Source organism: Megalops cyprinoides, chromosome 1 (assembly GCF_013368585.1).
Source record: "Megalops cyprinoides isolate fMegCyp1 chromosome 1, fMegCyp1.pri, whole genome shotgun sequence".
NCBI lineage: Eukaryota > Metazoa > Chordata > Actinopteri > Elopiformes > Megalopidae > Megalops > Megalops cyprinoides.
Genome location: NC_050583.1, coordinates 26,300,954 through 26,327,222, shown reverse-complemented (window position 1 = coordinate 26,327,222; position 26,269 = coordinate 26,300,954). Strand labels below are relative to the sequence as shown.

Genomic DNA, 26,269 nt, shown 5'->3' with positions numbered 1-26,269 from the left:
TCAACATTATCTTATTCATTGATGAAAACATGAAGTACTATATGAAATGTACTGGGAAAAAATACATCAAAATAGATTCAGTCTTTGCGACAGTTGCGGTAGTGTTGGTGGCTTATCTAGGTTAGAAAACGGCTCTGGTTTCCAAGGAGACAGTGAGGAGAAAGAGAGCCTCAGGAGGGAAGTGGCTAGCTAGATGTGAAGAAATAGAAGGCGAGAGGGGCAGGTAAATAATGAAATGATGAATGTTGTTTTGCGGAAAGGGAATGACCGTTAGAGAGGGGGGAGTTTGGATATTTAATCTGACGGAACGGGAGGCCCAAACAACAACGAGAAAGTTATAGCAGATAAGATTAATAACAAGTTAACTAGATAATACCCCTTAAGGGAATGGTGTAAAAAGCGCAAGGTATCTAGCTACGCTTGTTACTTAACCTTAGCTAGTTAGCGAATGATGCCTGTCGGAATTTGGATGGAACTGTGCAATCACAAAATGCCTCCAGATAGCTTTCTTGCAGTTAAAGTTGTGGGCCGACACGCTTGAAAGCTTGCTAACTGAGGGAGATTGCGTAGCTGGCTAGTCTGTGTAATGTTTGATTTTGCTCGGTAGCCTGAATTATTAGCTATGTAGCCACTGCTATGATAGGTGACTAGCTGGCTAGCTAACAAGCTAACCATTTACGTGAGGTCATTTAAGCAATCAGGTGCTAGCTAGCTAGGTGACTATCGCAAACGCGTTGTATTTACGGTGTTAGCGTGCTAACGGTGGTGACTGATTGTTGTTGCTGACCGTAGCCAGGTAGCTTGCGTGCGAGATAGATAGCTGAGTAGTTTTATCTAACTGTGTAAGGCTATTGATTTTCTTGTGGTGGAACCATTGTAGAGTTAGCTTAATTGCGAACTGGTTACTTACAGTGAGTTAATGAGGACTAATAGTATTAGCCAGCCTAGAATATTTTAACCATTGACAGATCGTAGTATGTCAACGTAGCCAATTAGTTAGCTATGTAGCTTATAGGTAGCTAGCGATTATTTTCAAACACATTATTGCTAACGTTTGCCACAGTGCAGCAGTATCCGGTAGCATGTTGGCTAAGCCCTAAGAGTTTTTTTCCTCTCAAGGGAAGCATGAGAGAGAAGACAGACGGGAGAATGGTGAAGGCCCCCGCAAGATTGTATGATGGAAGGTTTGGGAAAGGAAAGTTCCTTTTGCAGTTCTAGACCCTTCCAATGGTTCGACCACGCAGAGAATGAAGCCCCCTCCAGGTGGAAACTCTCCGATTGCTTTTCTTCCTTTGAACAAACCACCCCTCTTGCAGAGAAACAGGTAACGGTAGACTAACCACTTTCACGTCATTTATATGGAAATCAACAAGGATAAACGAAACGCCAGGGTTTGTTGGTTTCCTGATTAATATTACATAACATTACACTACATGCATTTAGCAGAGGCTCTTATCCAGAGCGACGTCCAGCACAACAGAACATAAGTGTATCCATTCAAGTTAAATGAGCAACAGTGTGAGACTAGGCTAACAACACTCCCAGACCAGTATAGTCCCAATATAGTTTTTTTTCTTTCTTTTTTTTTTTTAATATATAAGGGGGCATGGTGTTATATGCCAGTGAACCTGTGACGTCAATGGAGGTGGAGGGACAATTAAACCGGGGTCCGTAAATTTGATGTCCATATTTATGGAATTAGAATTTGAAAATTGAAGTAAATGGAAGTTGCAAGAGATAATTCTTTAGATGCTAGAGGGGCATATACAGAGTGGAATCAAATTAATGGCAGGTTATCCAAATTTGTTTGACATTGAGTGGAAATATAAATAGTAGTTCGACGGCATTAGGAAATGCAGAAAAAATGGCTCTTTTTACCACTACCTTTGAGAGCAACAAAGAACTGTAGAATATTACCTCACCAGCATGTTGCTTTTGAATTTTTTCAAGGTGTTACTCCCAGTAACTCCCAACTCATTCAAATTCAATAAAGAGATTTTTATGCATTTCTATACTTTTTATGTATGCACGTGTCAAATAAAGACAATTTTGGGAACCACAGGGAACATGTAAATAATCCTGTTGCTATGGAAGAGTACCTTGCCATTGCTATGCAACCTTGCTATTGGTTTTGTGATTTATTTTATACATAATGCACACATCAGTTTCCTTTATACCTGTTTATTGTTATGATTACTGTTACTACAAAGTAGTTAGTGTAACCCACATTTTATATTGAAGAATCACAGAAAATTAACCATGTAGTTAGGAGTTTCAAACACATCTACAAATGAAATATTTTACCTAATAGTATTTTACGTTCTATGTTTGGGTCCACTGAATTAACTTATTTAAAACTATAAAACTGCATCATCTTCAGTTCAGATAAGTGTTACCATTTTTACAAAGATTGGTAATAAGGTGGCAATGCTGTAACAGGTTTAGAAAGGTACTGGGAGTGTTGTTCGTACAAATGTGATGGTAATACATTACATTACATACTTACATAGGTTACTGTTCTTTACAATGTTATCCATTTATACAGTTGGATATTTACTGAGGCAATTGTGGGTTAAGTACCTTGCCTAAGGGTACATCAGCAGTGTCCCAGTGGGGAATCGAACCGGCATCCTTTGAGTTATGAGTCCTGCTCCTTAACCACTATGCTACACTGCTGCAAAAAATGTTTACCAAAAATGTCTGCAGAGTAAAAATAAAATAAAATACCTCTTTTAGTTTCAGAACTTTTTACAAAATCTCATGGCCGATCCATCATAGAGGTCTTTTTGTGGTGTTGTTGATACAGTGAGGCTCTTAATAAAAAGAACATCCTTGGTTGCATGGAGTGCAGTACAGATCTTACAGATGGAAAGGCTGCTGGCATCTGTTTAGTAGCTGTTGCCAAAGAACAATGCATTTTTCCCCAGTATAGTTAAAACAGCATTTTAAAACTTTCCTTTTCTCTTGTCCCTCCAGACAGATTACATGGAAAGCAGAAAGCCTGTGCTAGACCTGAAGGATGTTCCCCCTCCACCCCCACACCATGCAGCCTCCAAACCCTTTCCCCTCGCTCCCCTCGCTCCCCTCCCCAACCCCCCTCCTTGCCTCCAGACGCAGCCGCAAGAACCCCTGCAGCAGCAGCAGCAGCAGCCGGGCGGCCCCAATGTAAGCGTGTGCACTCGCTGCGACGGGAGCCTCCAGCTCCAGCGCGGCGCTGACCTCCAGCACAGCAGGGCCCTGGGTTGTGGTGGTGTCGGTGGTAGTGGTGTTCCCCTACACTTCCCCAAACCTCTCGAGATCCCGAACAGCAGGCTCGCGTGCCAGGCGGGCCCTGCCCTGCACCCTCCGTTCGCCCAGGTTCGCAGCTCGGGGAGCTGCGACCTCCGGCTGCCCTCGGTGGCCACCTCGCAGCCCCTCGCGTCTCACCAGCACCTGCCTTGCTGCTCTGGGCCGCTGCGACCGCTGCAGTCTTTCCCTCCAGTTCCTCTGACCTGTAGTCAGGCCAAACTCCTCCCCTCTGCTCCCTCTGTCCCCGCCTCCCTGCATGGGGGGTGCTTAGTCTCCTCTGGGTATTACCCCTGCAGTGTGGATTACACCCCTGGAGCCAGAGGGGACCAGTACTTCCCAACACGTGGTGACCTCTCCTCCTCCTCGTCACATGTTTGCACCAATCCTTTGCACCTAAATGTTGAACACACAGTTTGTCTGAAGGGCATGCACTACTGCAGAGAATGTTTGCGAAAGGTTTGTACATTTTAATTTTCATTTCAGTCTGACTTGTTTAATTGCTTTCTAAAACTGTTGTCCATCTATATATGTGTGCACTTGTTGGGGCATTTCAGGTATTATACCTTACTTTTATGCGTTTTGGAGGCCCTTATATGTGAAATAATGTTATTCCAGCATAGTGAAATCTTTAAACACAAAGTAACCAGCTTTTATAGTGTTGACTACCTATATGGGAGGCTTAAGAGTATGTTAGAGTGATGAAGTTTTAAACTGAAGGAAGAGCGGCATGATTTGATCCCTCCCTCGTACTCTCTGTCTCTCAGCCTGGCAGAGAGCTGGTCTCAGACACGGAAAAACTGTGGCCCAGCATGCCACAGCTGCCTGCCCAGTCTGTCCCTATGTGCAATGGCTGTGGGGTCCCTGGAACATCTGCCGATGGGGTGCTGCTGCTGGGAGCCAACCTGAGTAAACCCAGCCAGAAACACGGTGATTCTTCCTGCTTTATTCAGGGGTGTTGTGTGGTGTTAAACTAAATTTCTACCCTAGCATCTGGTCATAGTTTGGAAGAAGGTGGAAAGAACAGAAAAGTTGACTGTTTTTTTTTTTTTTGTCTGCCCCTGTGGTCCAGGATCCCCCGAGAGCAGTGGGCAGGAGAACCTGCCCCCTGTTGGCGTGTTCTGGGACATTGAAAACTGCTCTGTGCCTAGTGGTCGGTCCGCTGTTGCTGTCGTGCAGAGAATCCGCAGCCGTTTCTTCCAGGGTCACCGGGAGGCAGAGTTCATCTGCGTCTGTGACATCAGCAAGGAGAACAAAGAGGTCATCCAGGAGCTCAACAACTGCCAGGTACTGAACGAGGGAAGAGGCTGTTTCAGGGTGCATTTGTCGACGTTGAGCTGAGCAGCGCAGGTTGTCACATGGCTGTCATTGCTGTTGAACTGTTGCGCTTGTTTGAGCGTGTCTTTGATGACGTGTTTCAGTTAGTTCTGAGCAATACCAGTGAACTCTAGAAGACAGGATGTGTCTTTTGTGAAATGCTACTTTTGAGATGTCGGTATGCCATATGTGCAGGTGACGGTGGCCCACATCAATGCTACCGCCAAGAACGCTGCGGATGACAAGCTGAGGCAGAGCCTGCGACGCTTCGCCGAGACGCACACGGCCCCCGCCACCGTCGTTCTCGTTTCCTGTGAGTCCCTCAGTGTAGCGAGCCCTTCCGTGCTCCGGCGAATCTGAAAAAGCAATGAACAACGTTGCCCTGATGTTCAAACGTGCCGCTGTTGTTGTTTGCAGCTGATGTGAACTTTGCGAGCGAGCTGAGTGACCTCCGTCACAGGCACGGCTTCCAGGTTATCCTGGTGCACAAGAACCAGGCGTCCGAGGCCCTGCTGCAGCACGCTCACCAGCACGTTGCCTTCGAGGATTTTGTCTCCGATCTACCTCCCAGAATGCCTGTGAAACAGCAGGTAGGCCCCTAAACTCCCCGTCCTTGAATTGAAAGGGCGGGTTTTAAAGCATTGCAGGGAAAGTGCTGCACCCTCTGCTGAGGCAGCTGAAAATAACTTGGAACCGTCACTCTTTAAAAAAAAAAAAAAAAATTCTGCTTTAAAATATGGGCTGCCGTTCATGAGAACATGCTTATTCACATTTTGAGTTGTCCAAGGTATTTTCAGTTTATATCAACCACATTTACCATGAGGGAAGCTTCTTTTTTGGTGGAACTTGTTCCACTCCTGCTTGAGCTTCTGCTTGACTAAGACATTTACTTCCGGTGTTCATGACACAAGCTTATCACAATTACAAAAAAACAAAATCAAGCAGGAAGGCTAACTGGTACAGTACATCACACAGTGATGCTCCTCAGTCAGCCAGCTAGCTATACACGACACAGGGATCTTTCTGCAGCGCCCCTGGCAGGAAATCAGGAAAGGACAACTACTGCCCATATGTAATCTCAACAACCAATATCTACAGTACAGTGTACATAAGCAGGCAGTGTCTGTGCTTTGAAGTAGACTCAACCATCAATCCATGCGTCCTCAAAAAAAAAAGAAACAAAGGAAAAAAAAGAAAAAGGCAGCACATTTCTGTTTGCTTTTACCAGCCTTGTTTGAACCTGCTATATGTCTACAACCTCCCCACCAACCGGGATGGGAAGAGCGTGAGCAACAGGCTGCGGCGCCTGTCGGATAACTGCGGGGGGAAGGTGCTGAGCATGTCCACTGGCTGCGCCGTGCTGCGCTTCGGCAGCCAGGACGCCGCCGAGCGGGCCCGCAAGCGCATGGAGAACGAGGACGTCTTTGGCAACCGAATCAGCGTGTCGTTCTGCCCGCGGCCCAAAGAGGGGCCGGCGGGCGACGCGGCCAAGCTGCCGGCGCCCTCCTCCTTCCTCCCCGTGGAGAAGCCCCGCTCTCCCCGGCGCTCGGGGCGCACGGTCCGGCTCTGCCAGGGCGGCCGTGACGCCGCCGCCGCCGCCGAGCACGCCTTCAGCCCCAGGAAGGGCGGCTGTGCCGTCAACGGCCCTGCGGTGAAGAGCCTACAGGTCAGCAGCCTGCCAGCTCCGGCCCCACCCCCCCACCATAGCCATGACTCATCCCATCCCATCCTGCTTTTACGCTAGTCCCTGAGTAGTGCGAGGACTGGCTCCTGCTTTGTGCTTGTCTGCTGTTGCATTTGTATCGTTATTTGTTGTTGTTGTTGTTGTTGTTGTTTTTGTTGCTGTTCTTTTTTGTATAAGTGGGGAACTGGAGAATTATAAAACAAGGCACCCAATTGTAAGCAGCATTTTTTTAACAGATCCCGATGTGGAGATACTCCCATAATATACTCCCCCAGGCGTGCTAAATGAAAGCGTCTGAGAATGTTATATTTTGCTGCAATTACATTCGGTGCTTCTGAATTATTGTTCTCAGACTATACGTGCTCCCCTAAACTTAACTGTGTTCCTTTTTCCTCTGATCTGTGCAGTTTCATCCAGTGCAGCTGTAAGTCTCAGTAAATGGACCAAGAAAAAATGTGAAATTTATTGTCCAGCAATGTGCTTTTTGCCTAGGAGTTGTGCAGCCTGGAACCGAAGACCAGCTTCCATCCGGAAAAGAAGAACCGCGGTGACACCTCGTCCCCGCACAGCAACAGCGAAAGCGCACACCAGCCCTCCTCCAAACTCGGGGCTGCTGCTGAGTCCGTGTACCGTGACAGGAGGTACGCTGGAGAGCGTGGCCCACCTGTACACCATGTCCCTCTATGCTGCATCAGGTTATCTTTGCAAAACCGGACTGTAGGATTCCTTTATTTATTTATTTTTTTTAAGAAAGCGCAGCTGAAAAAGCCTAAATAATGTAGGCTGTTGTGATTTTAAACATTATACGCTCTTTGCATGCCTTATTTCACAGTGACCCCTGATGTGTGTCATTGACCTGAGGTGGTAATGAGATGTGAGAGTAGATGTGCCTGGCTGCAGTGTCTGCCTTTGTCTCTTGCAGGAGGGACTGCTCAACGCCCCGCAGCATGTCTGACTCCCCTGTGGATAGGACAGACAGGAGCGTGGGGGAGTTCCAGGTCAGCACACCCTCTGCCTTCAGCAAGATCAGCCTGCAGAGAACCTTCAGCCCCCTCGTCCTCTCCCAGGGCTCATGGTCCTCCCGGTGAGTGCGCAAGTCGCCCTCCGTTGCGGTCCGACTGCATGCGTATATCTGTGGACTACTTGTGCTCCCTTCACAGCCTAACGGTGTGAGAGGTCTCCAAAGAGTGTTCTTTCCAGTGAATTGGGGTGGCAGTGTATCATATTTGTAAGCAGCAGGGCTCATAACTGAAAGGTTGCTGGTTCGATTCTGAAGAATAGTGGTGATTATTTAGTGCTCATTATATTGGTAGACTGATTAGTTTGGTAGAATTAGTATGCACAGTGTATAATGTGACTGTGTAGTTTTTAGGCCGCTCACGGAGTTGTGACCTGTGGCCTACTTTCCAAGAGATGCTGCTATGTTGAACTAATCATGCACACAAGGCACACTGAAAGTGTGTACGTGGCACAAGGCCGTCCCAACGGTGAGGCCTATGATTTCGAGCACTCATATAGCTGTAGAAATCACTCATGTAGCTGTAGTTCAGTATTAGGTTAGTCATGACATGTTTAACCATTTGGGATGATCAGCACAACCAAGGTACCTCAGTTCCTAGAAGCTTCTTTTATAATAAAGGTTTTGTTCTTAGGTGATATAGGGGTTCTCTACCCGGCTGAACTTTCTCCCACTCTGCCTCCCTTGTCAGTGTCTGTGACAAAGAGGAGTTGGGTCAGAGTGTACTCCTTATCAATCTAGAGATACCTTCAGAAGCAATGTTTTTCCAATTAGGCGCCAGACTCTAGGCGATGCAAGGACAGTTATAATTAACCACTCTGGACAGCTCAGGGATGGTATAAGATGTTCTTTGTTCTTTGTTTAGTACAGAAGCAACGCAACAACAACGTGGCACGGACCAGAGTCGTGTACATATATCTAGGTGTGGGTGCGAGAATTACCTAGCCGCACTAGAGACAGACTGAGCGTGAGGACGAGTGTGCAAGGCTTAAGACTCTAAGTGAGACTTAGTGCGTGTAGTACCTGAAGCCGACCTTCATGTATGAAGTCTTGCTGTACTGAAGACCATCAATAAAACCTGTTTCTACCTCATCTTCGACCACGCTCCAGACTGAAGTTCTTTGTGTAACAGTTTATTAGTTAGCTTGCGAGAACATCAATTCACCAAGAGCCAACAACTTGGTGCCGTGACTCGGATCCACGAGGAAAAGGAGAGATCCTGCCAGAAAGTGAAGAGAAGACACTTGCGCGCTTTCAACATCTGTTGATCTTCTCTAACAATTGGTGAGCCCCTTTCCTTACCTTGCTGGGTTCCAGAAAGAACCGAGACATTACAGAGTACATGTAACACTATAAGTAAAGGCTAACAGTTAGACAAAGAACTGTGAAGATACGTGCCTACAATGAGAGAGCTGTAATCATTGTATGTTTGATGTGTACACGAGGGTGAAAGAAAATTTGCAAACTGCAAAGTGTGTGGTGCACCTTGACTGCAGAGAAAAAGAGTCTGTAGTGACCGGTTAAATGCATAGCTCCTTTGGGAGAGCGCTATAGCGGATATCCTACGAGTAAGGGTACACTGGTGGAAAATTGGCATTTGTATGTGTACGCTTGAATTCGTGGATGCACGTGCCTTGTCACGGAAGATCGCGATATTCCTACAGTTTGAAATAGATCTGTAGAAGCCCGTCAGGGAACGGAAGAGCTGTCTAGACGTTGATGTGTTTTATTTGTTTTATGTGTTTTTGTACTGTCGACAGTGAGCGAGTGAGTGTGTGTGTATATATCTTGTGGTTTACGGTGTTTGGATAAAGAGCTCTATTCAAACAACCGACGGAGTGAAACTCTCCGGGAGGAGGAGAGTAGTGTGTAAAAGACATCTGAGTTTTCCTAGTGAGAGAACTAGCACTGGTGTGACAACAGCCTGAGATTAATGATAATGGCGGGTGCTCAGGGAAACTCTGAACCTGGTGCTGACAAAACGGAGCAGATTCCTACTACTGAGAAGGGTGGGAGAGCTGCGCCCGATGTTGATTTTGAGACAATGGTGGCAATGAGTACGGCGTATTTGCGGTCCACTTTTAAATTGGAACAAGTTGAAAAAGAGATTGAGCAAAAGTATGGGATTGAGCTTGAATCTGGTGGTGTGTGGCCAATTGATGATGTTAAGAAAGCTTGGGGAAAGTCGCAACGTGTGCCTGAAAAAGAAAGAGTGCCATTAACTTTGGTGGTGTTGGGTCAATTGCGGAAAAGATACGAAAAGCAAGTAATTTCGGAGTCTGAGAGGCAATTGAGTCACGAGAAAGAAAATGTCAGGGCGTTGGCTGAGGAGATAAGAGAAAAGAATGTGAAATGCAAGAGGCTAGAAGAGGAGCTGTCGGAGCTCAGAGGCAGACTGAGAGAAAATGGGAAGGAGCAGGAGCCCTACTGCAGGGGCGGAGCTACAGTTGAAAGGGGAGCTCACGCCTGCCCCACTGCTCCTCCCTACAGTGTCTACCCGTATGCGGAAATGGAGGAAGCAGTTCAGTTTGAAAGACGATATGCATTCAGAGCAATGGCAATGGGCGCCTCTAGTGATGATGACGAGGAAAGCACGGTTGTTGCAGATGATTCTGAGCCCAACAGTGAAAGGCGCTTAAGGCCCCTAGTGGTGAAAAGGCACGGGGATCAGATGATCTACGCTCACAAAGCATGCAAGCCAGAAGAAATTGATAAGTGGTCCAAAGGCCTGCAGCATCCACGCAAGGCAGGGATGGAGACTTGGACAACAATTGAGCGTTTGCGTCACATCTATCGCCTGCATCCCAGTGATGGCCTTCAGTTACTGTGTACAGTGCTTAACACTGCTGAAATCACTAGAGTGACTCATGAAGTTGAAACAGCATTGGGAGATGATAGACAGAATTTGGGTAATGCCTGGATGGGAAGATAACCGCACAACATTTGAAGACCTGGTGACAGCAGCAAGAAGAGTGGAAACAGATCTTGAATGCAAGATCCGCAATGTGGCTGCACAGAAGCAGAAGAATCAGAAGGGCAAGACAGGAGCCTGCAGGAAGTGTGGGAAGTACGGACATTGGGCTAGAGAATGCCGCACGGGAAACCGAAAAGGCAACGGTCCACAACGTAAGGATGCTGAAGACAACTTGGTTCGGGAATTCAAGAACCTGAGTGAAGAGAAGCAGAGGGAACTCTTGGAGTTGTTTCTGGGACACGAGTAGTCCCCTCCATGCAACCCCTCGCAGCGGCAATTGAACAACGGAACGACGGACCTTACGTATGTGCGCCAATGAATTGACGAATTGGAATTGATTTCTTATTGCACTGAATTGACTGAAGCAGTTCGAACAGCTGCCCAGCAGGTGGTGGAGGCGTGGAAACAGCCACCTGACGGGGGACATTCTTTAGTACCTGGTCAATGGGTCATGGTTCACAAGCCCCAAAGGTTACCATTGGAAGCGAAATGGGAGGGACCCTATCAGGTGTTATTGGTGACAGACGCTGCAGTCAAGGTGCAGGGGAAGCAGAAATGGATTCATGCAAGTCATTGTAAATTAGCTGAGCCCCCAAAAGAATAGGGAGAGTACAACAGCAGCGCTATGGGAAGAGTCGGAGGGTAGAACTGGAGGCAGTATGTTCCAGGGGTTACCTAAAGACGAAGAAAACATGAAATGACATGTTTCATGCTGTTTCATGTTAATACTTCTCATTGTGTTACGACCCTGCTGGAGGGCCAGACGGGGGAAAGTAGTGGAATTACTGGAATTGACAGTTAGTTAGGACGCTTAAAATGTCATTACGGCTATGATGTGTTGGTCGTTTTCCTGTGTGTTTGTGTGTTTGTGTTGTTTTTGAAAGTTCAAGCACATTATGACAGTCATCATGATACGCACAGGGATAACACATTTCTAGCCATGGCACACAGCTATGCTAGGGCAAAGGGACAAGATTCATGTTGGGTGTGTGGGTTATTGCCAACATCTTCTAACACATATCCATACGTATCAGTTCCATTCACATTAGCCGACTATGCTACAGCATATAATGACACACAAAGCCCCTTCTTTGAGGGAAACGTGACCTTCTATACACGACCAATTCCATCAAGCCCCCCAGAGCGAGTGAAATTGAGTTATGTGCCTGAGGGTATGTTATGTTGGGAAAACAATGGTACGGGTATGTTTTTGGGACGAAGTTCATGTAACTATAGTCTTTCTACTTTAAGACCATGGGAAGCGATGCATTGGCATGGACATTTTGCTGTAATATCCTTGTTCGTTTTAATGCCAAATTTAGGAGCTGAAGACAAAGCCGCTCCAAATGGGACAATGTATGTTTGTGGGAAGCATGCTTATTCATATTTGCCTGCTGAATGGTCAGGATCGTGCTATACGGCATATGTAGTACCAGCTATGCGTATGGTTAACATCAAGCATAGAGGTAAGAGGGACGTGTTCCACAGCACAGAAACTGTTGCTACCCCAACTCAACGTTTCTTTGTTTCATTAGTTCCAACTTATGGTATTACTGTCGCATTAGATGAGATTAGGCAGATGGCTTTTGCCTTAGACAAAATTGCTAATGATACAGCAGGAGCATTGACACTGATAAATCAGGAGCTACATTCAGTGCGTCAAATGACGTTGCAAAACCGCATAGCCTTAGACATTATTCTGGCAGATAAAGGCGGAACATGTGCAGTTTTGAAACAAGAATGTTGCACGTATGTACCAGATGCGTTTGTTAATGTCACCACATATGTACAAGACATTTACGAGCAAGTGGCCCACTTAAAAGCATCTCAGAAGTGGAGCTGGGAGACATGGTTAGGATCTTGGGCGGGAGAATTGTTACCCCAGATCATTCAGATTGTGACACCTTTTATTGTTTTGATTTTGGGCATATGTTTGTTTTTTAAGGGTGTAACCTGCTTGGTCAGCAGAGCTATGACACCTGCACGTGTGGCCCAGATGACAACGACGTTGAACTTGACTGAGACTTCGTTTTTCTATTAGCTTTCCTTTCCTTTTATTAATGCTAGAAACGCAAGATGCCTATGCTCTTGAGAGTATAAGATTCGCTTCGCTTATATATATATATATAATCACTTTATCTATCACATATAATCACTTTCCTTTTTTGTGATCATTGATGAGTTTGGGAATGATCAGACGGGGGACTGAAGAATAGTGGTGATTATTTAGTGCTCATTATATTGGTAGACTGATTAGTTTGGTAGAATTAGTATGCACAGTGTATAATGTGACTGTGTAGTTTTTAGGCCGCTCACGGAGTTGTGACCTGTGGCCTACTTTCCAAGAGATGCTGCTATGTTGAACTAATCATGCACACAAGGCACACTGAAAGTGTGTACGTGGCACAAGGCCGTCCCAACGGTGAGGCCTATGATTTCGAGCACTCATATAGCTGTAGAAATCACTCATGTAGCTGTAGTTCAGTATTAGGTTAGTCATGACATGTTTAACCATTTGGGATGATCAGCACAACCAAGGTACCTCAGTTCCTAGAAGCTTCTTTTATAATAAAGGTTTTGTTCTTAGGTGATATAGGGGTTCTCTACCCGGCTGAACTTTCTCCCACTCTGCCTCCCTTGTCAGTGTCTGTGACAAAGAGGAGTTGGGTCAGAGTGTACTCCTTATCAATCTAGAGATACCTTCAGAAGCAATGTTTTTCCAATTAGGCGCCAGACTCTAGGCGATGCAAGGACAGTTATAATTAACCACTCTGGACAGCTCAGGGATGGTATAAGATGTTCTTTGTTCTTTGTTTAGTACAGAAGCAACGCAACAACAACGTGGCACGGACCAGAGTCGTGTACATATATCTAGGTGTGGGTGCGAGAATTACCTAGCCGCACTAGAGACAGACTGAGCGTGAGGACGAGTGTGCAAGGCTTAAGACTCTAAGTGAGACTTAGTGCGTGTAGTACCTGAAGCCGACCTTCATGTATGAAGTCTTGCTGTACTGAAGACCATCAATAAAACCTGTTTCTACCTCATCTTCGACCACGCTCCAGACTGAAGTTCTTTGTGTAACAGTTTATTAGTTAGCTTGCGAGAACATCAATTCACCAAGAGCCAACAATTCCCCACTGAGACACTGCTGATGTTCCCTTGGGCAAGGTACTTAACCCAGAATTGCCTCAGTAAATACCCAGCTGTATAAATGGATATGTGAAAATTGTAACCTATGTAAGTCACTCTGGATAAGAGCATCTGCTGAATGGTAGTAATGTAATGTAGTGAATTGGAAGAGTCGACCAAACCCCAAATTTACTGACCCTTGAAATTAGTAGGTTAATTTATCCAGACTGTATTAACTGCCTTGCTTGAGTGAAACGTGGCATGGTTAAAAAAAAAAAAAAAAAAAAACTTCATTTGGATTTATACTGTGCAATATATGTTTTATCACTGAAGTTTCTTTCTAGAAGGTGAGATTACACAACAGAGTCAGAGTGCAGTGAGACAATTCCGTGTTTATTCTGAAAGCTCTCAGGGGAAAAGTCATCCAACAACTCGCATTCAAAGTCAGAGCAATTCCAGCTTTCAGTAGTGTACATCACAATTTTTATGCGGTGATAAGGTGTGCAACTCTCAAATAGGTGCATACATCATTTTCTAGGAAGTATACAGGCAAAAATGTTATAATTATGTTAAATATTAAATGTTATAATTGTGTTTTGAAATAATCAGTGGTTAGCAGTTAATTAAAAGTGGAAAAACTCCCTAAAATACATTCTTTAAAACTTGAACCAGGTGAAACCATATCAATTGCTGACTGGGCATGGCCTGTGTGCTTCCTTAGACCCACACAGGACAGAAACCAGTCAAGGCCGTGAAGCAGATAATCTGCTCCGCTCAGGAAACATCCTTAACATTTCAGGAGAGTCCACAGAGGGCTTTGTGAAGAGTAACGTCTTTGTGTATAAGTTTTATACATGCAGGTAGAAACAAAGAGTACAAAATGATCACACAGAAGGCACTCGGCTCTCACAGTCACAGCCTTCCAGTCTGTCTCCTTTCTCTGCACCCCCTCTGTTCTCTTCCTTGGCTTCACGACCTGCGCTGTTGTTCCCTGGTCCAGGAGCGGATCCCCCTGCCTGTCCAACCGCTCCTCCCCCCTGATGCCCCCCACCCGCAGCCCCTGCCCAGACGCCCCCTCAGAGCCCTTCTCCAACGGGGCAGACATCCAAGTGGCCAACCTGGACTACAGGATGTCCCGAAAGGAGCTGCAGCAGATCCTGCAAGACGCCTTCTCTAAGCACGGACGGGTAAGCGCCTGCAGCTGTACCCTGCCAGTCAGCACCCTCTAATGCAGCCGTGATGCTGAGCGCATACCCATCATATCAGTGTCAGGATCTGTATGTGTAACATGTTCAGGCTAAAGATTAAATGTTCTGTGGCATGTATTTTTTTCCCTCCGTATTGATACTATCACTGATGAAGACGTGACACAGTTAAACCCTAATTGTTGACATGTAGGACGCGTGACCTTTCATGAATGTTCCACCTACTTCTAAGGGTGCACCATTCCGGCATAGCACTGATATGTTTGGGTATGGTTAGTGTCTTGTCTGAGGGCTGTGGCTTTGTTTGCAGGTGAGGAGTGTGGAGCTTAGCCCCCACACAGACTACCAGCTGAGGGCCACTGTGCAGATGTGCTCCCTACAGCAGGCCATTAGCGCGGTCAGCAGGTTGCACCGTTACAAGATCGGGGGGAAGCGTATCCACGTTTCCCTCATCACAGGTGCTAACAACAAGACTCTAACACACCTAAGGTATGGTCATTCTCTTCTCTTTTATGATTTCTGGCAGTCATGTTGTATGCTGAGTTTGCAGTGTATGTTTTGCCTCGCTGTTCTAAAATGTCTTCCTTTTTTTTTTCGCTTGTGTTACAGCTCAGAAATTATAAGCATTCTTCAGGACGCACCAGCCTGCTGCCTGCCCCTGTTTAAGTTCACTGAAATATATGAGAAAAAGTAAGCTTGTTGCCCTGGTTTCATTCACTGTCCACAGCATGGTTTGTTTCTGTAAAATCTGTTTTAGACCTATAGTGATAATATGCCTGTAAGAATCTGTTTTCTTATGCTCTACTGTTTCATATAATCATATTTGTGTTATTTACATTTCACTGTTTTTTACCATGTTTGCCCCGCTTGACTTCTCTCCCCTGCAGGTTCGGTCACAAGCTGGCAGTGAGCGACCTGTACAAGCTGACCGAGGTGGTGGCAGTGCGGGACCAGGGCAGCAGCCGATTGGTGTGCCTCCTGCCCAGCAGTCAGGCACGCCAGAGCCCCCTGGGGTCTTCCCAATCGCACGACGGCTCCTCAGCCAGCTGCAGCCCCGTGGTGTTCGAGGAGCTGGAGTACCACGAACCTGTGTGCAAGCACCACTACACCCAGAACACCTTCAGGTACGCGTGGCTCAGACTCCATGCCTAGATCGTGCATCTCTCCTCACTCAGTTCTGTATCTGTGGAGATGGGCGCTATATTTATTTCATTCTGTTTGTGTTGTCAGTGAGTCAGACTTTGACCCAGATTCCTACAAGATCCCGTTTGTGGTGCTGTCCCTCAAGGCGTTTGCTGCCCAGGTGCACAGTCTGCTGCAGACTCACGAAGGCACAGTGCCCCTGCTCAGGTGAGCCCCCTGCTGGCCTTGTAGTCTCCCAACCATGTGCTTCTTTGCCACTTCCTCAAATTAAAAATGCACTTTGAACTTTATAGTATCTGCCAGTAAAATAGATCGATTTTTTTAACCACTCCTTCAGTTTCCCAGAGTGCTATGCAGCCGAGTTCAGTCCACTGAAGCTGGGAGAGGAGGGCGAGGTGGAGGGGGCTGTCCCTCTGGAGCACCTAATTACCTGCATCCCAGGCATCAACATTGTCACGGCACAGAACGGCTTCAAAGTCATCAAGTGGATCCACAACAAGCCCCCGCCACCGAATGCAGGTAACATCCCGAGAATGTGAACGTGCTCCGCACGAAGGCAGAGAGGATTTAGAGAGAGTGCCGAGCGGTGTGTGTAGCAGCTGCAGGGTGCTGCTGAATGCTGAGAGCTGTGTGCGCCGCTTGCTTCCCGCAGACCCCTGGGTGCAGCGCTGCAAGAGCCCTGTGGGGAACCCGCAGCTCATCCAGTTCAGCAGAGAGATCATCGACCTGATGAAGAGCCAGCCCTGCTGCATCATGCCCATCAACAAGTTCATCCCCTCCTACCACCACCACTTTGCCAAGCAGTGCCGCGTCTCGGACTACGGCTACTCCAAGCTGCTGGAGCTGCTGGAGGCCGTGCCTCACGTCCTGCAGGTCTGGTCCATTCTTCATGTGGTACAGATGCAAAAAAAAAAAAAAAAAAAAAGTGTGTCGTATACGTGTAGTTGAAATTTAAATTGCTGGTGTGTGTTTGTCCTAATGTCAACATAAATTTTAACATTAGGAGCAGCAGTGTAGCATGGTGGTAAGGAGCAGGGCTCGTAACCAAAAGGTTGCAAGTTCAGTTCCCCACTGGGACATGTTGCTGTTCTCTTGGACAAGGCACTCAACCCAGAACTGCCTCAGTAAATATCCAGCTGTATAAATGAGTAACCTATGTAAGTCGCGCTAGATAAGATCATCTGCTAAATGACAATAATGTAATGTAAATTAACTCTGTAAAATGAAAGGCGCACAACAGTGTATTGCACAGTACAGTTTAATTGCTATAAGTACAGCATGATATGTGAAAATGATCATGTGATTGGTTCCAGATCCTGGGAATGGGCTCTAAGCGATTGCTGACCCTCACTCACCGTGCCCAGGTGAAGCGCTTCACACAAGACCTGCTCAAACTGCTTAAGTTCCAAGTCAGCAAGCAGGTGGTCATCCAGGACTTTATGCAGGCCTACCACTGGTTAGTATCTCAGTGCGGTCGGGGAAGCCAAATAATTGCTGACCTCTTCAGTGTAACAGCATGGAAAGTTATGTGAATGAGAGACAGTAAATTCACTAATGTACAGGAAGGTGTTTTATCATTTCCTGTTTGGGTTTCACTCCTTCCAGTCCAGTAGTTGCAGTGTACATCTCTTTTAGAGGGAAGGGAGGCTGTGTCATTGATTATGTGGGATACCGATACTCACTGGGTGTATGTATGTTGTCAGGTGCTTCTCCAGGGACTGGAGAGTTATTGAGTACGGGATGTGTGACCTGATGGACCTGCTGGCCGAGATTCCGGACACTACTATCACCATTACACAGCAAAACACCGACACGCTCATCTCCATTCCCAAAAGAGGTCAGCACAAATGGGTCTTTTTAAAGAGGATCCAAGATCTCTCTCTGAGGGTGTGTCTCCTTTTATTGTCAACCCCCATCCTCACTGTCACATCCCGATTACTTCGCACACAGAGAGAACTCCTGAGGAGATGGAGAGAACCAAGCAGTTTGCCAAGGAGGTGGTGGACCTCCTGCGCCACCAGCCCCACTGCCGCATGTCCTTCAGCAAGTTCATCCCGTCATATCACCACCACTTCGGCCGGCAGTGCAAGCTAACCTACTATGGCTTCACCAAGCTGATGGAGCTCTTTGAAGCCATTCCTGAAGTGCTGCAGGTGGGTGAAACCGCTCTCTCCTTCTAAGCCCGTTCCTTCCATGCTAGGAGGAGGCAGCCCTGGTCATCGAGTGCCAGAGATGGTTCTACATTTATTCTGTCTGAGCTCTTAATCGCACAATCGGATCAGTTGTGACATTAAAATAAAAGAGGTGACCATGTTCCTGATGCACTCAGATTTTTGAATTGCTGAGTACCGCTGAGCACATGGCCACCTCCATTTATTTAGCTGGATATGTGATGCAATTAATAATAAAGGACTGTGGCGGAACAAAGACCAGACACATTTCCAGGGCTTCAAAATCAGGTTTGCCTGCTTGTGCAGTATTTCAGAGAGCCTGTGTATTCGCATGTTTCTGGCTGTGTAGTCTGCTCTAAAAAAAAAAGTCTGAAAGTGGTGTTCACTGTCTGAATTCAATGTGACCCTGTGCCAGGTGCTGGAGTGCGGGGAGGAGAAGATCCTGACCCTGACAGAGATGGAGAAGCTGAAAGCTCTGGCTGCGCAGTTTGTGAAGCTGCTGCGCTCCCAGAAGGACAACAGCCTGCCCATGAGCGAGCTGCTGACTGAGTACAGCAAGACCTTCGGCTACGGCCTGAGGCTGCAGGACTTTGATGTCAGCTCCGTGCCGGCGCTGCTGCAGAAGCTTTGCCACGTTGTCAAGGTATGATCTGGAGCGTGACCGCTGCTCCATTTAATGAGCCGCTGCTGACCAAATGCCTAAGGGAAGGCTCCCCTTAACAAGTACAACCAGCAGCATAAAACGCAGTGCAAGTACAGACAGTAGCAAAGATCATGGCTGCCAATATATCTTTAGGAGACAGGAGGAGAATCTGAATGGTTTAGTTTCCAGATATAGTGTCAGTGTAGGTGTGGTGGCGATAAGTGTTCAGAGGGATGAAGGTGGAGACTGACACTACTAATTGGACCTACCGTGGTAGGTACTGAAACCCCACTGGGCAGGCGCAAACAGACATCAAGCACTGGAGGAGCAGTGAGAGGCTGAAAGTGAATGGTTACAGTATCCCGAAGACATGCAGTGCCTGTAACAGGGCTTTGAAGTCATTACAGACTGCAGTTGGTAGTCAGTGGAGGGAGATGGGGAGAGGGTGGCCGTCTGCTTAAGCAGCAGAGGGCAAAGAGGTTGGATAGATTTGACAGGGAGTCCAGGCTTGCAGTAGTCAAACTGGAACCGCACCATGGTTTATAAGTGCTAGGAAGTAGGCAGATTCATCTGTTTATTATGAAGAACCAGCAGGTTTCAGCCTTTACTGTATTGTTCTTGGAGGTGGTTGGCATGAATAAATCAGTTGGTTGCCAACTACCATCTTCTTGCAAGATTAAAGATATGCTACAGTTCTCAATTTGGCTAAACCTCAAAGCACGTCTGCAGTCTCTGACCTCTTAAACCTTTAACGTACCGCTTTCGTAGGTGGTGGATGGACCCGATGGCCGTGAGGTTCAGCTGATCAACCGGAAGTCCTTGCGCTCGCTGACGACTCAGCTGCTGGCCCTGCTTATGTCCCTGCCGGATGGGAAGGACTCGCTGACCGTGGAAGAGCTCAGCCAGCAGTACGAGGCCGTCCACTCCGCCCCGCTCAACCCCTGCGAGTACGGCTTCGTCTCCCTCAGCGAGCTGCTGAAGAGTCTGCCGTACCTTGTAGAGGTGTGTACTGAGGACCTGGGGCTCGCTGCCAATTGCAGACATGCAGTATAAACTTACTTTCTTTTTTAAACCCCAGGAGGTTATCAGTAATGTGTGTGGCTTAAAAATGAATGTGTGTTATTGTTCACATAAAGATTGGATGATTTATTCCTACTATTAATAATAATGAGCAGTCTCATGGTGCAGTAGTTAAAGATGACACAAGGATCAAAGTCATTGTCGCGGAGGTCGGCTCTGGAATGGCTTAGTTAAGGCACTTGATGCAAGTGCAGGCTGAGCCCAACAGCCTAGACTCAGATTTGAGTCTGAACTGTGTTACTTACCAACGATAACCAGCAGTCTGTAGGAGTTCAACACTATTAGTGGGTTTCATAGGCCAGGGTCCCCTCATCCTGCTGCTTTGGCTCCCTCTAGAGTCTCGTGAGGCACCTATGAGTTGCTTATGTATGTAATGACACAGCTAACACTAGATAATAGTTCTCATGGCAAAAATGTTCTCATGAGACCAGTAGAATAACGTATCATGTACCCCTAAAGTGTGTTTACTATTACGGGAAAGACAGTAGGTGATTTGATTAGTGGGTGAGATCAGGAAAGGAGGCTCTGGAGGAGACGACTTCCTCCACACTGATATCATAGAAACAAAGTGGTCATTATAATGTGCGTACATCACCTGTGGGTGAAGAGGAGTAAACCTCAGGATTGGCTGAGGTACAGAGTCTCACTTGGAGTCAGGTCTCTCCACCACACTTCACCCTTTTGTGTACAGCTCTGCATGCCTCTTACTTTTTTAAAACAACAATTAAGGAGGGGATTATGGTGACCCCATCTGACAACAATAGCCATGATGACAACACAATAATACTGCTATTAGTGTTTTGGTCAGCTGCCTGTAGTTATAGTTCTTATTTTAAAGTCATGTGTGCTGTTTCATTAAATCTGCTGCCACTTAATCTTTCTTATATGAATGCAGCCCCTTTTGCATAATTTTCATCGTTAGCCTAGGTGTAACTGTCGCAAGCACTGCTGTAGCACTGAATCTAGAGTTTACAGGCGGGTATCTCACATCACATGTTTATCAAATAGCAGCCCTGTCTTAAATAAATAAATACTTTTTGTCTAAAGATGTAGGAATTGCCTTGGGGCTTTGGGAAACGGCACAGTCGAAAAAAATCAGTCACTGCTTGTCTTCCACCTTCTTGGTTGTGGAATTTGAAGTGTATTAAAAATGAAACATGAACTGTTTTCACCCTGTTGCAGTGAACGCCTTCAGAAGAATAGGGCTGTCGAATCCTGGTTCTCGCATTTCTGTGCCTTTCATTGTTCTCTGGCGGTCTAAAAACTTAATGTAGTCTGTTTCTCTTGATAACAGAATTAGTCTTGGGATATATTTAGAACACTTATTCCATTCAGTAAATTGCAGCCGTTTTTGAAGCCTCTTAGATTAGTGGGCTCTTCATCAAACGTTTTGGCCGCTACAAGAATAAGTGCCATTGCAAGGCCGAATTGCTGCCGGGCACCGGCAGCTTTAGGGGGCAGGTCTGCTGCCTGCAGCACTGTGATGTCTCTGTGAAATGTGCTTGTGAGGCACTTGAGACCATCATTGCCTGCAGATCGCTCCTGGGAGACATTAGGGGGAGCTCTGCAACTCTTTTCCTCAAAATGACTTGGGAGATGTCAGATTCGTCGTTGGATTCATTAGCTCGCAGTTCGTTTCCTCTGCCTTTAAGGACAATTTAGCCACATTCCATTAAGAGGACCTGTCTTGCACGTGGTCATTGTACGTGTCTGAATAATGCGCCTGTGTTCCCAGCTGTCTGAGAGCGAGGGAGGCGGCGGGGAGGAGCAGGTGCGGCTGACCCGGCTCTACCAGTTCGCCCGCAGCGTCCGAGCGCTGCTGCTCACTTACCACTACAACCAGATCTTCCTGACCGAGTTCTCCGGGGCCTTCAGCAAGTACACGGGCCGGGGGCTGCAGCCGCGCTCTTACGGCTACAGCACCGTCGACGAGCTGCTGGGGGCCATCCCGCAGGTGAGGCTGCGCCGCGCACCTGTCCCCTTCCACCCTCAGCCCGCTCTGTACCCTTCACCCGACCCTCATTTGGCATTTTAAAACGATATGAGAGGTAAAAATCCATTCTCTGAAAAGGCTGGAGAAATACAAGAAGGTCGCCCTGTAATCCGATTCTGTGGCCAACAGGTAGTCTGGATTAAAGGTCACGGACACAAGAAGATCATTGTTCTGAAGAACGACATGAAAGGTAGTGACAAGGGAGGATTGAGTGGTAATTTTGCTTCACATTATGTTTAAGAGCACGTTACATTTAAGAGTAATTGTTTGGCGTAGTAATTGGCAGTGTGTCAGTGAGTCTTTGACGGTTACATTTCCAGCAAGGACAAGCCCAGTCACAACAGAAAGCCCCCAGCCAGAGAGGGAAGGCAGCGGGAGTCCTTGTAGTGCCACAGAACCAAGAGCACAGAGCCCAGGTAACTACTTCCCACACTGTCTGCATGAGCTCAGGACTCTAAAGCATTCATGTTATTTATAATGTATACCTTCTACTTATTAGCAGTAAAAAAAAAAAAAAAAAAAAAAACCCAATCCACTAGATCTTCAAATACAATCTAGTTACACTTTTGCAGTGCTTTGCACTTTAGAGTTTCAAAGAGGTAGGTGGCTGATTTGTTGGGGTTGTGCAGCATTCTGTGTTGATTGGACTGGCTATTTCCCAGCTGGCAGTGGGACAGAGACAGAGCTCCTGTGCCTGAGCTCAGGCTCACCTGTGGACCTCCTCTGTGGGCCGGTCCCATCCTGCCTGCCCTCCCCCCAGCTGCACCCCGACCCTGTCCTGCCACAGCAGACCGACCTGATCCGCTTTGAGGAGCAGCCCGCAACTCCCTTAGGTGAGCAGGCCACCCTTCACACCCAGTCTGGGACGTTTTTTTTTTTTTTTAACGTTTTTTGAATAGTCCTGAGCGCTGAATCGCCCAGCCTCTTGTTTAAATGCAGAGAGTGAGAAGCCGGATGCAGTCTCTGCCGCTCCTGACGTCTGCGAAGGCATCCAGGGCCTCAAGGACCCCGTCGCTTCCCCAGCCAGGGCTGCCCAGCTGCCACCTGCGGAGGTCCCGAGCGTGGGAAGCAAGCAGCCGCAGCCCCCCGCCCTCAAAGCCGCCGTGGCCACCGACAGCCCCAGCAGGAGGGCGTCTCGAAACAGAGTGAAGCTGGCAGCCAACTTCTCTTTCGCCCCCGTCACTCGCCTCTGAGGCTCTTCCCGTCCCCCAGCCCCCCCCAGGCACACAGACGCAGGGAATGTTTTGGCAGCATTCGGCCTTTCAGTTGCCACTTTTTTCTATCCAATTTAATCTTCAAACTTATTCTGTGCTTTGCCAACTGTGTTGCTATATATATCTTTTGCATTTTCTTTAAGTAGTCATACACTGTGTTGTCTTTTTTTGTTTTTTTACATCAAGCTGTCAACTTCATCTCGGCACTCTGGTATTGTGAATTTCATGCAAGGATGCAAATTTTCAGTTTTCAAGTTGCTTTCTGTTGGGTCATCGAATAAGCAATATGAATTGTCACATTTGGTTCCATAATGAACTTTCTATTGTTTTAAACCATGTTGTTGTTCAATGAAATGCTGAAGGAAACTGGAAAAACCAGTGGCAAAAGTTAAAGAAGTAGTACAGTCGAGTCAGTTGAAGCTGCACATAGAAGGGAATCATGAACTTACAAATAGCAACGCTATAGAGAATGGGCTTTTTTAACGTCTTACACATACAGAGATGAAACCACTGATGTGTTCTGGTTGTGTTGTTTAGGGGCCTGGTGAGTAATGCTAGATGGCATCAAACCGATATTAAAATATTCTCATCTCTAATTTATAACTATTATCCCGCTATTGGTAGAGCTCAGCAAGACAATAGAATATACAATAGCAGACTGAGTCATAGCAGCGGTAACTCAGAACAAGATTATATTCATAAGGTATTTAAAACGGAGCACAAATATAAGTATTAAGATTGTTTTAAAAACAGGCGTGCCCCCTTCTGTTAGAACCTTTTTTTCCCTTCGGCTTACAATGGAGCACTGATCAGTATTCATTTTTTTACTCTAGAATTCTTTAGAGTCCAACATCTTTTTCCTCTGATTTGTTATTCATTTAATTATTGGGGAAAAAAAACATTCATTATAAGGTGTTTTGTTAAGCCTTCATCTTATGTCATCTGGTTTATCAGTGCAGCCTTTTATGTAAATCAGGATGCATGAAACCAGCTGGCGTTACCTTTTGAGTACGTTAAATTTTGACTCTGGACGGCAGTCTTCGACGGACACGGCTTGCTGATGAATCCTGCGTCAGGGTATTGTAACTGCTGGCTGTTGCAGTCAATTGCGCTCTGAGATGTGGGATAACGCTGAGGCGTCACGAATGTTGTGCCCAAGCTCTGAGGCGGAGCCCTGCCTTGATGAGGCCGGCTGTGTGTCTCAGGAAAAGGCAGGCCTTTTAGCCTGTGGGGTCTGAACCCAGCAGCCTGCGTTCGCTGCGGCAGCCCCAACGGACGCCTTCTGGCTCTCCGTTAGTAGCTATGAGCCGAGCACAAACATAGTACTATCTTTGTTTTTTGAGAGGTGTAGACGGGGACTGCGGTTGACACTTTGGGGCGTTGTGAAATATGCATGTAATGCATAAATCAGTTTATGCATGATCAAAACAAAGGGTAGGAGTGATGTTGGTAAACCGCATTTTTTTAATTAGCTTTGAGGGCCATTTCCACTGTACTTGACACCGACAAGGGATTGTATGCATCTCCTTTATGGTTCCTGTGGAAATGTCAAGGTTGTTTGCTTTAACCTTGTTGGTTTGTCTCTTTTTTAACAGAGCAAAAAAGCAAGAAATTACCTTTTTGTGTTGGTGTTAGTAATGCTTGATTTGTAGAGGAGCTAAGCGCTCGCTCATTTTATTTCTGACAATAAAATGGTAGGTGTTTTTAGCACTGTGGTTTGAGCAGAGTGGAGCTGGAAAGCAAGTGCCTGAATTGGAACACCACCCGGGGTCTCAGGGGCCCCAGGGAGCAGAGGGACAGACAGAGGCCTTCAGAGGTTCTCTGAACAGAGCCTGGCTTTTACAATGGCTTGTATCAGCCACGGCACACGCAAGAGTGACTGGCACAATTCTCGGTCTCATGCCCGTGTGGTTCGTAGATTTTACTTGTGAGGTTATCTTGTCTTTTTTTGTGAAACCAAAGGTGTATCCTGCATGTTGGAGTGTTGATTGCAATGTGCGAAGCAGTTGCCTAGTGCTCCTGATGATATGCAGGACTGGAGAAATGGGCTGTAAGTGATGAGGAAAAGTGTGGTGGAGTCTAAAAGAAGATTGACATCCTTCTCTTAACTATTTGAATGCTGGGAATGCAGCTTAAATCAGAAATGGGCAAAAGCCCATGAGGCCCCTTCTCTTCATGGAAAGGGTTGTGTCCTGTTCCATTTCTTTTCCTTTTTTCCCCTTCATTTCAGATTTATGTGTGATTGTGTCCTGGTAGGTGTATCATACTTCAGTTTGTGACTCAAGATTTCTTGAAGTGTTCCAAGGCTAGATGTTAGATGATGACTGAATGTTATGAGTTGGGGGAAGAAATCTCCCTGAAATTTGTTTGGATTCCAAGTGATTCCTGTCATCTGGGGTATTGGATGGCAAATTAAACCAGATGAGAGTATAGAGATCTTCAGATATTTAGTTAATTATTTAAAAAATTTTAAGACCAGCTTTTAATTAGTGTCAAGAAACCCTGTACCTTAATTTTTCTGAGTGTGACAGTCATTATAGAGCAGAGACAAAAAATAAGTAAATAAAAAAACACAAGTTGCCAAAAATGATGCATCTAAACATTTAGCTGACTACTCAGTACATTTTCGACAAGGTAAAAGCTGTGTACTTGGACACATGAATTATCAAGCCCTCAAAGTGCAGTTTCAGCTTACTCAAAATAAATGATTTTACAATGTGTGCTTCCATCGGAGGAAAGCTCGAGGTACTGTGTGTATGCACATTTGCATAATTTAGGTTGATTCATTTAGTAAAATCCTGTGTTGTGGTTTCTTGAATGAATAGTGAAACATCTGTGTTTGAGACCCGGAAGGCCTGCTGTTTTTTCCCCCCAGAATTACTGTGTTTAGATGTTGGTTTGTATGTACCTGCTTCTCCGCTGTGGGGTCAGGGATCCCTCAGTGCCCCACAGTTGAGCACGCATGTTGGCGCTTTGGTTTGCACTTTTGTTCGGTACTGCTGTTGTCAGCAGAGCCCTGTTGTACTCATCTGGAAGCCCTTCCAAACTACTGTTACTGTTTTTCCTGTAGATGAACTTGTAGCTGCCCTGCACATGAAGTTGAAGTTGGTGTACATTTCTTTTCTTCCCTCCTCCTTCCCCATAGATGAGAAGTTGCTGTAGGAGTTTCATTTTGTGAAGGGACCAAATGATTTATGTTAATAAATCTCACAATGAGCATAACCTTGACTGTCTTGTTATTTGACTTGACTGTCTCCTTGTTCTCTTATGATGACGTAAAGACCACTGCAGATTATCTGGCTTGAAGATTCTGTGCAAGTGGTCAGAAATAAGAATGTATGCCGGTAAGTTTGCGTTAATTTAAGACAAATGTTTTTAGACTGTTTTCTATGGCAACGTTAGTTAGCTGCTA

The 26,269-nt window shown here is 46.3% G+C and overlaps 1 protein-coding gene across 4 annotated transcripts; it reads left to right on the top strand.

Moving 5' to 3' along the window:
- Positions 1 to 143: 143 nt before the first annotated feature.
- LOC118774756 (meiosis regulator and mRNA stability factor 1) lies at positions 144 to 26,095 on the top strand. 4 transcript variants are annotated; one of them, XM_036524251.1, is made up of 27 exons: positions 144 to 223; positions 1,120 to 1,324; positions 2,977 to 3,744; positions 4,053 to 4,215; positions 4,358 to 4,572; positions 4,798 to 4,915; positions 5,020 to 5,192; positions 5,831 to 6,268; positions 6,779 to 6,927; positions 7,209 to 7,370; positions 14,409 to 14,595; positions 14,924 to 15,102; positions 15,223 to 15,303; positions 15,501 to 15,737; positions 15,844 to 15,963; positions 16,094 to 16,275; positions 16,409 to 16,629; positions 17,070 to 17,212; positions 17,460 to 17,593; positions 17,707 to 17,909; positions 18,343 to 18,570; positions 19,339 to 19,572; positions 21,386 to 21,604; positions 21,773 to 21,833; positions 21,964 to 22,059; positions 22,306 to 22,476; positions 22,583 to 26,095. In XM_036524251.1, exons 2-27 carry the CDS (start codon positions 1,175 to 1,177, stop codon positions 22,834 to 22,836), a joined length of 5,286 nt encoding a protein of 1,761 aa, XP_036380144.1. In that variant the 5' UTR covers positions 144 to 223; positions 1,120 to 1,174; the 3' UTR covers positions 22,837 to 26,095. The 4 variants fall into 4 exon arrangements, with proteins under 4 accessions (XP_036380144.1, XP_036380127.1, XP_036380153.1 ...); XM_036524234.1 differs by having other exon boundaries at positions 21,773 to 21,857; XM_036524242.1 differs by lacking the exon at positions 144 to 223 and adding an exon at positions 235 to 406 and having other exon boundaries at positions 21,773 to 21,857.
- Positions 26,096 to 26,269: the final 174 nt, after the last annotated feature.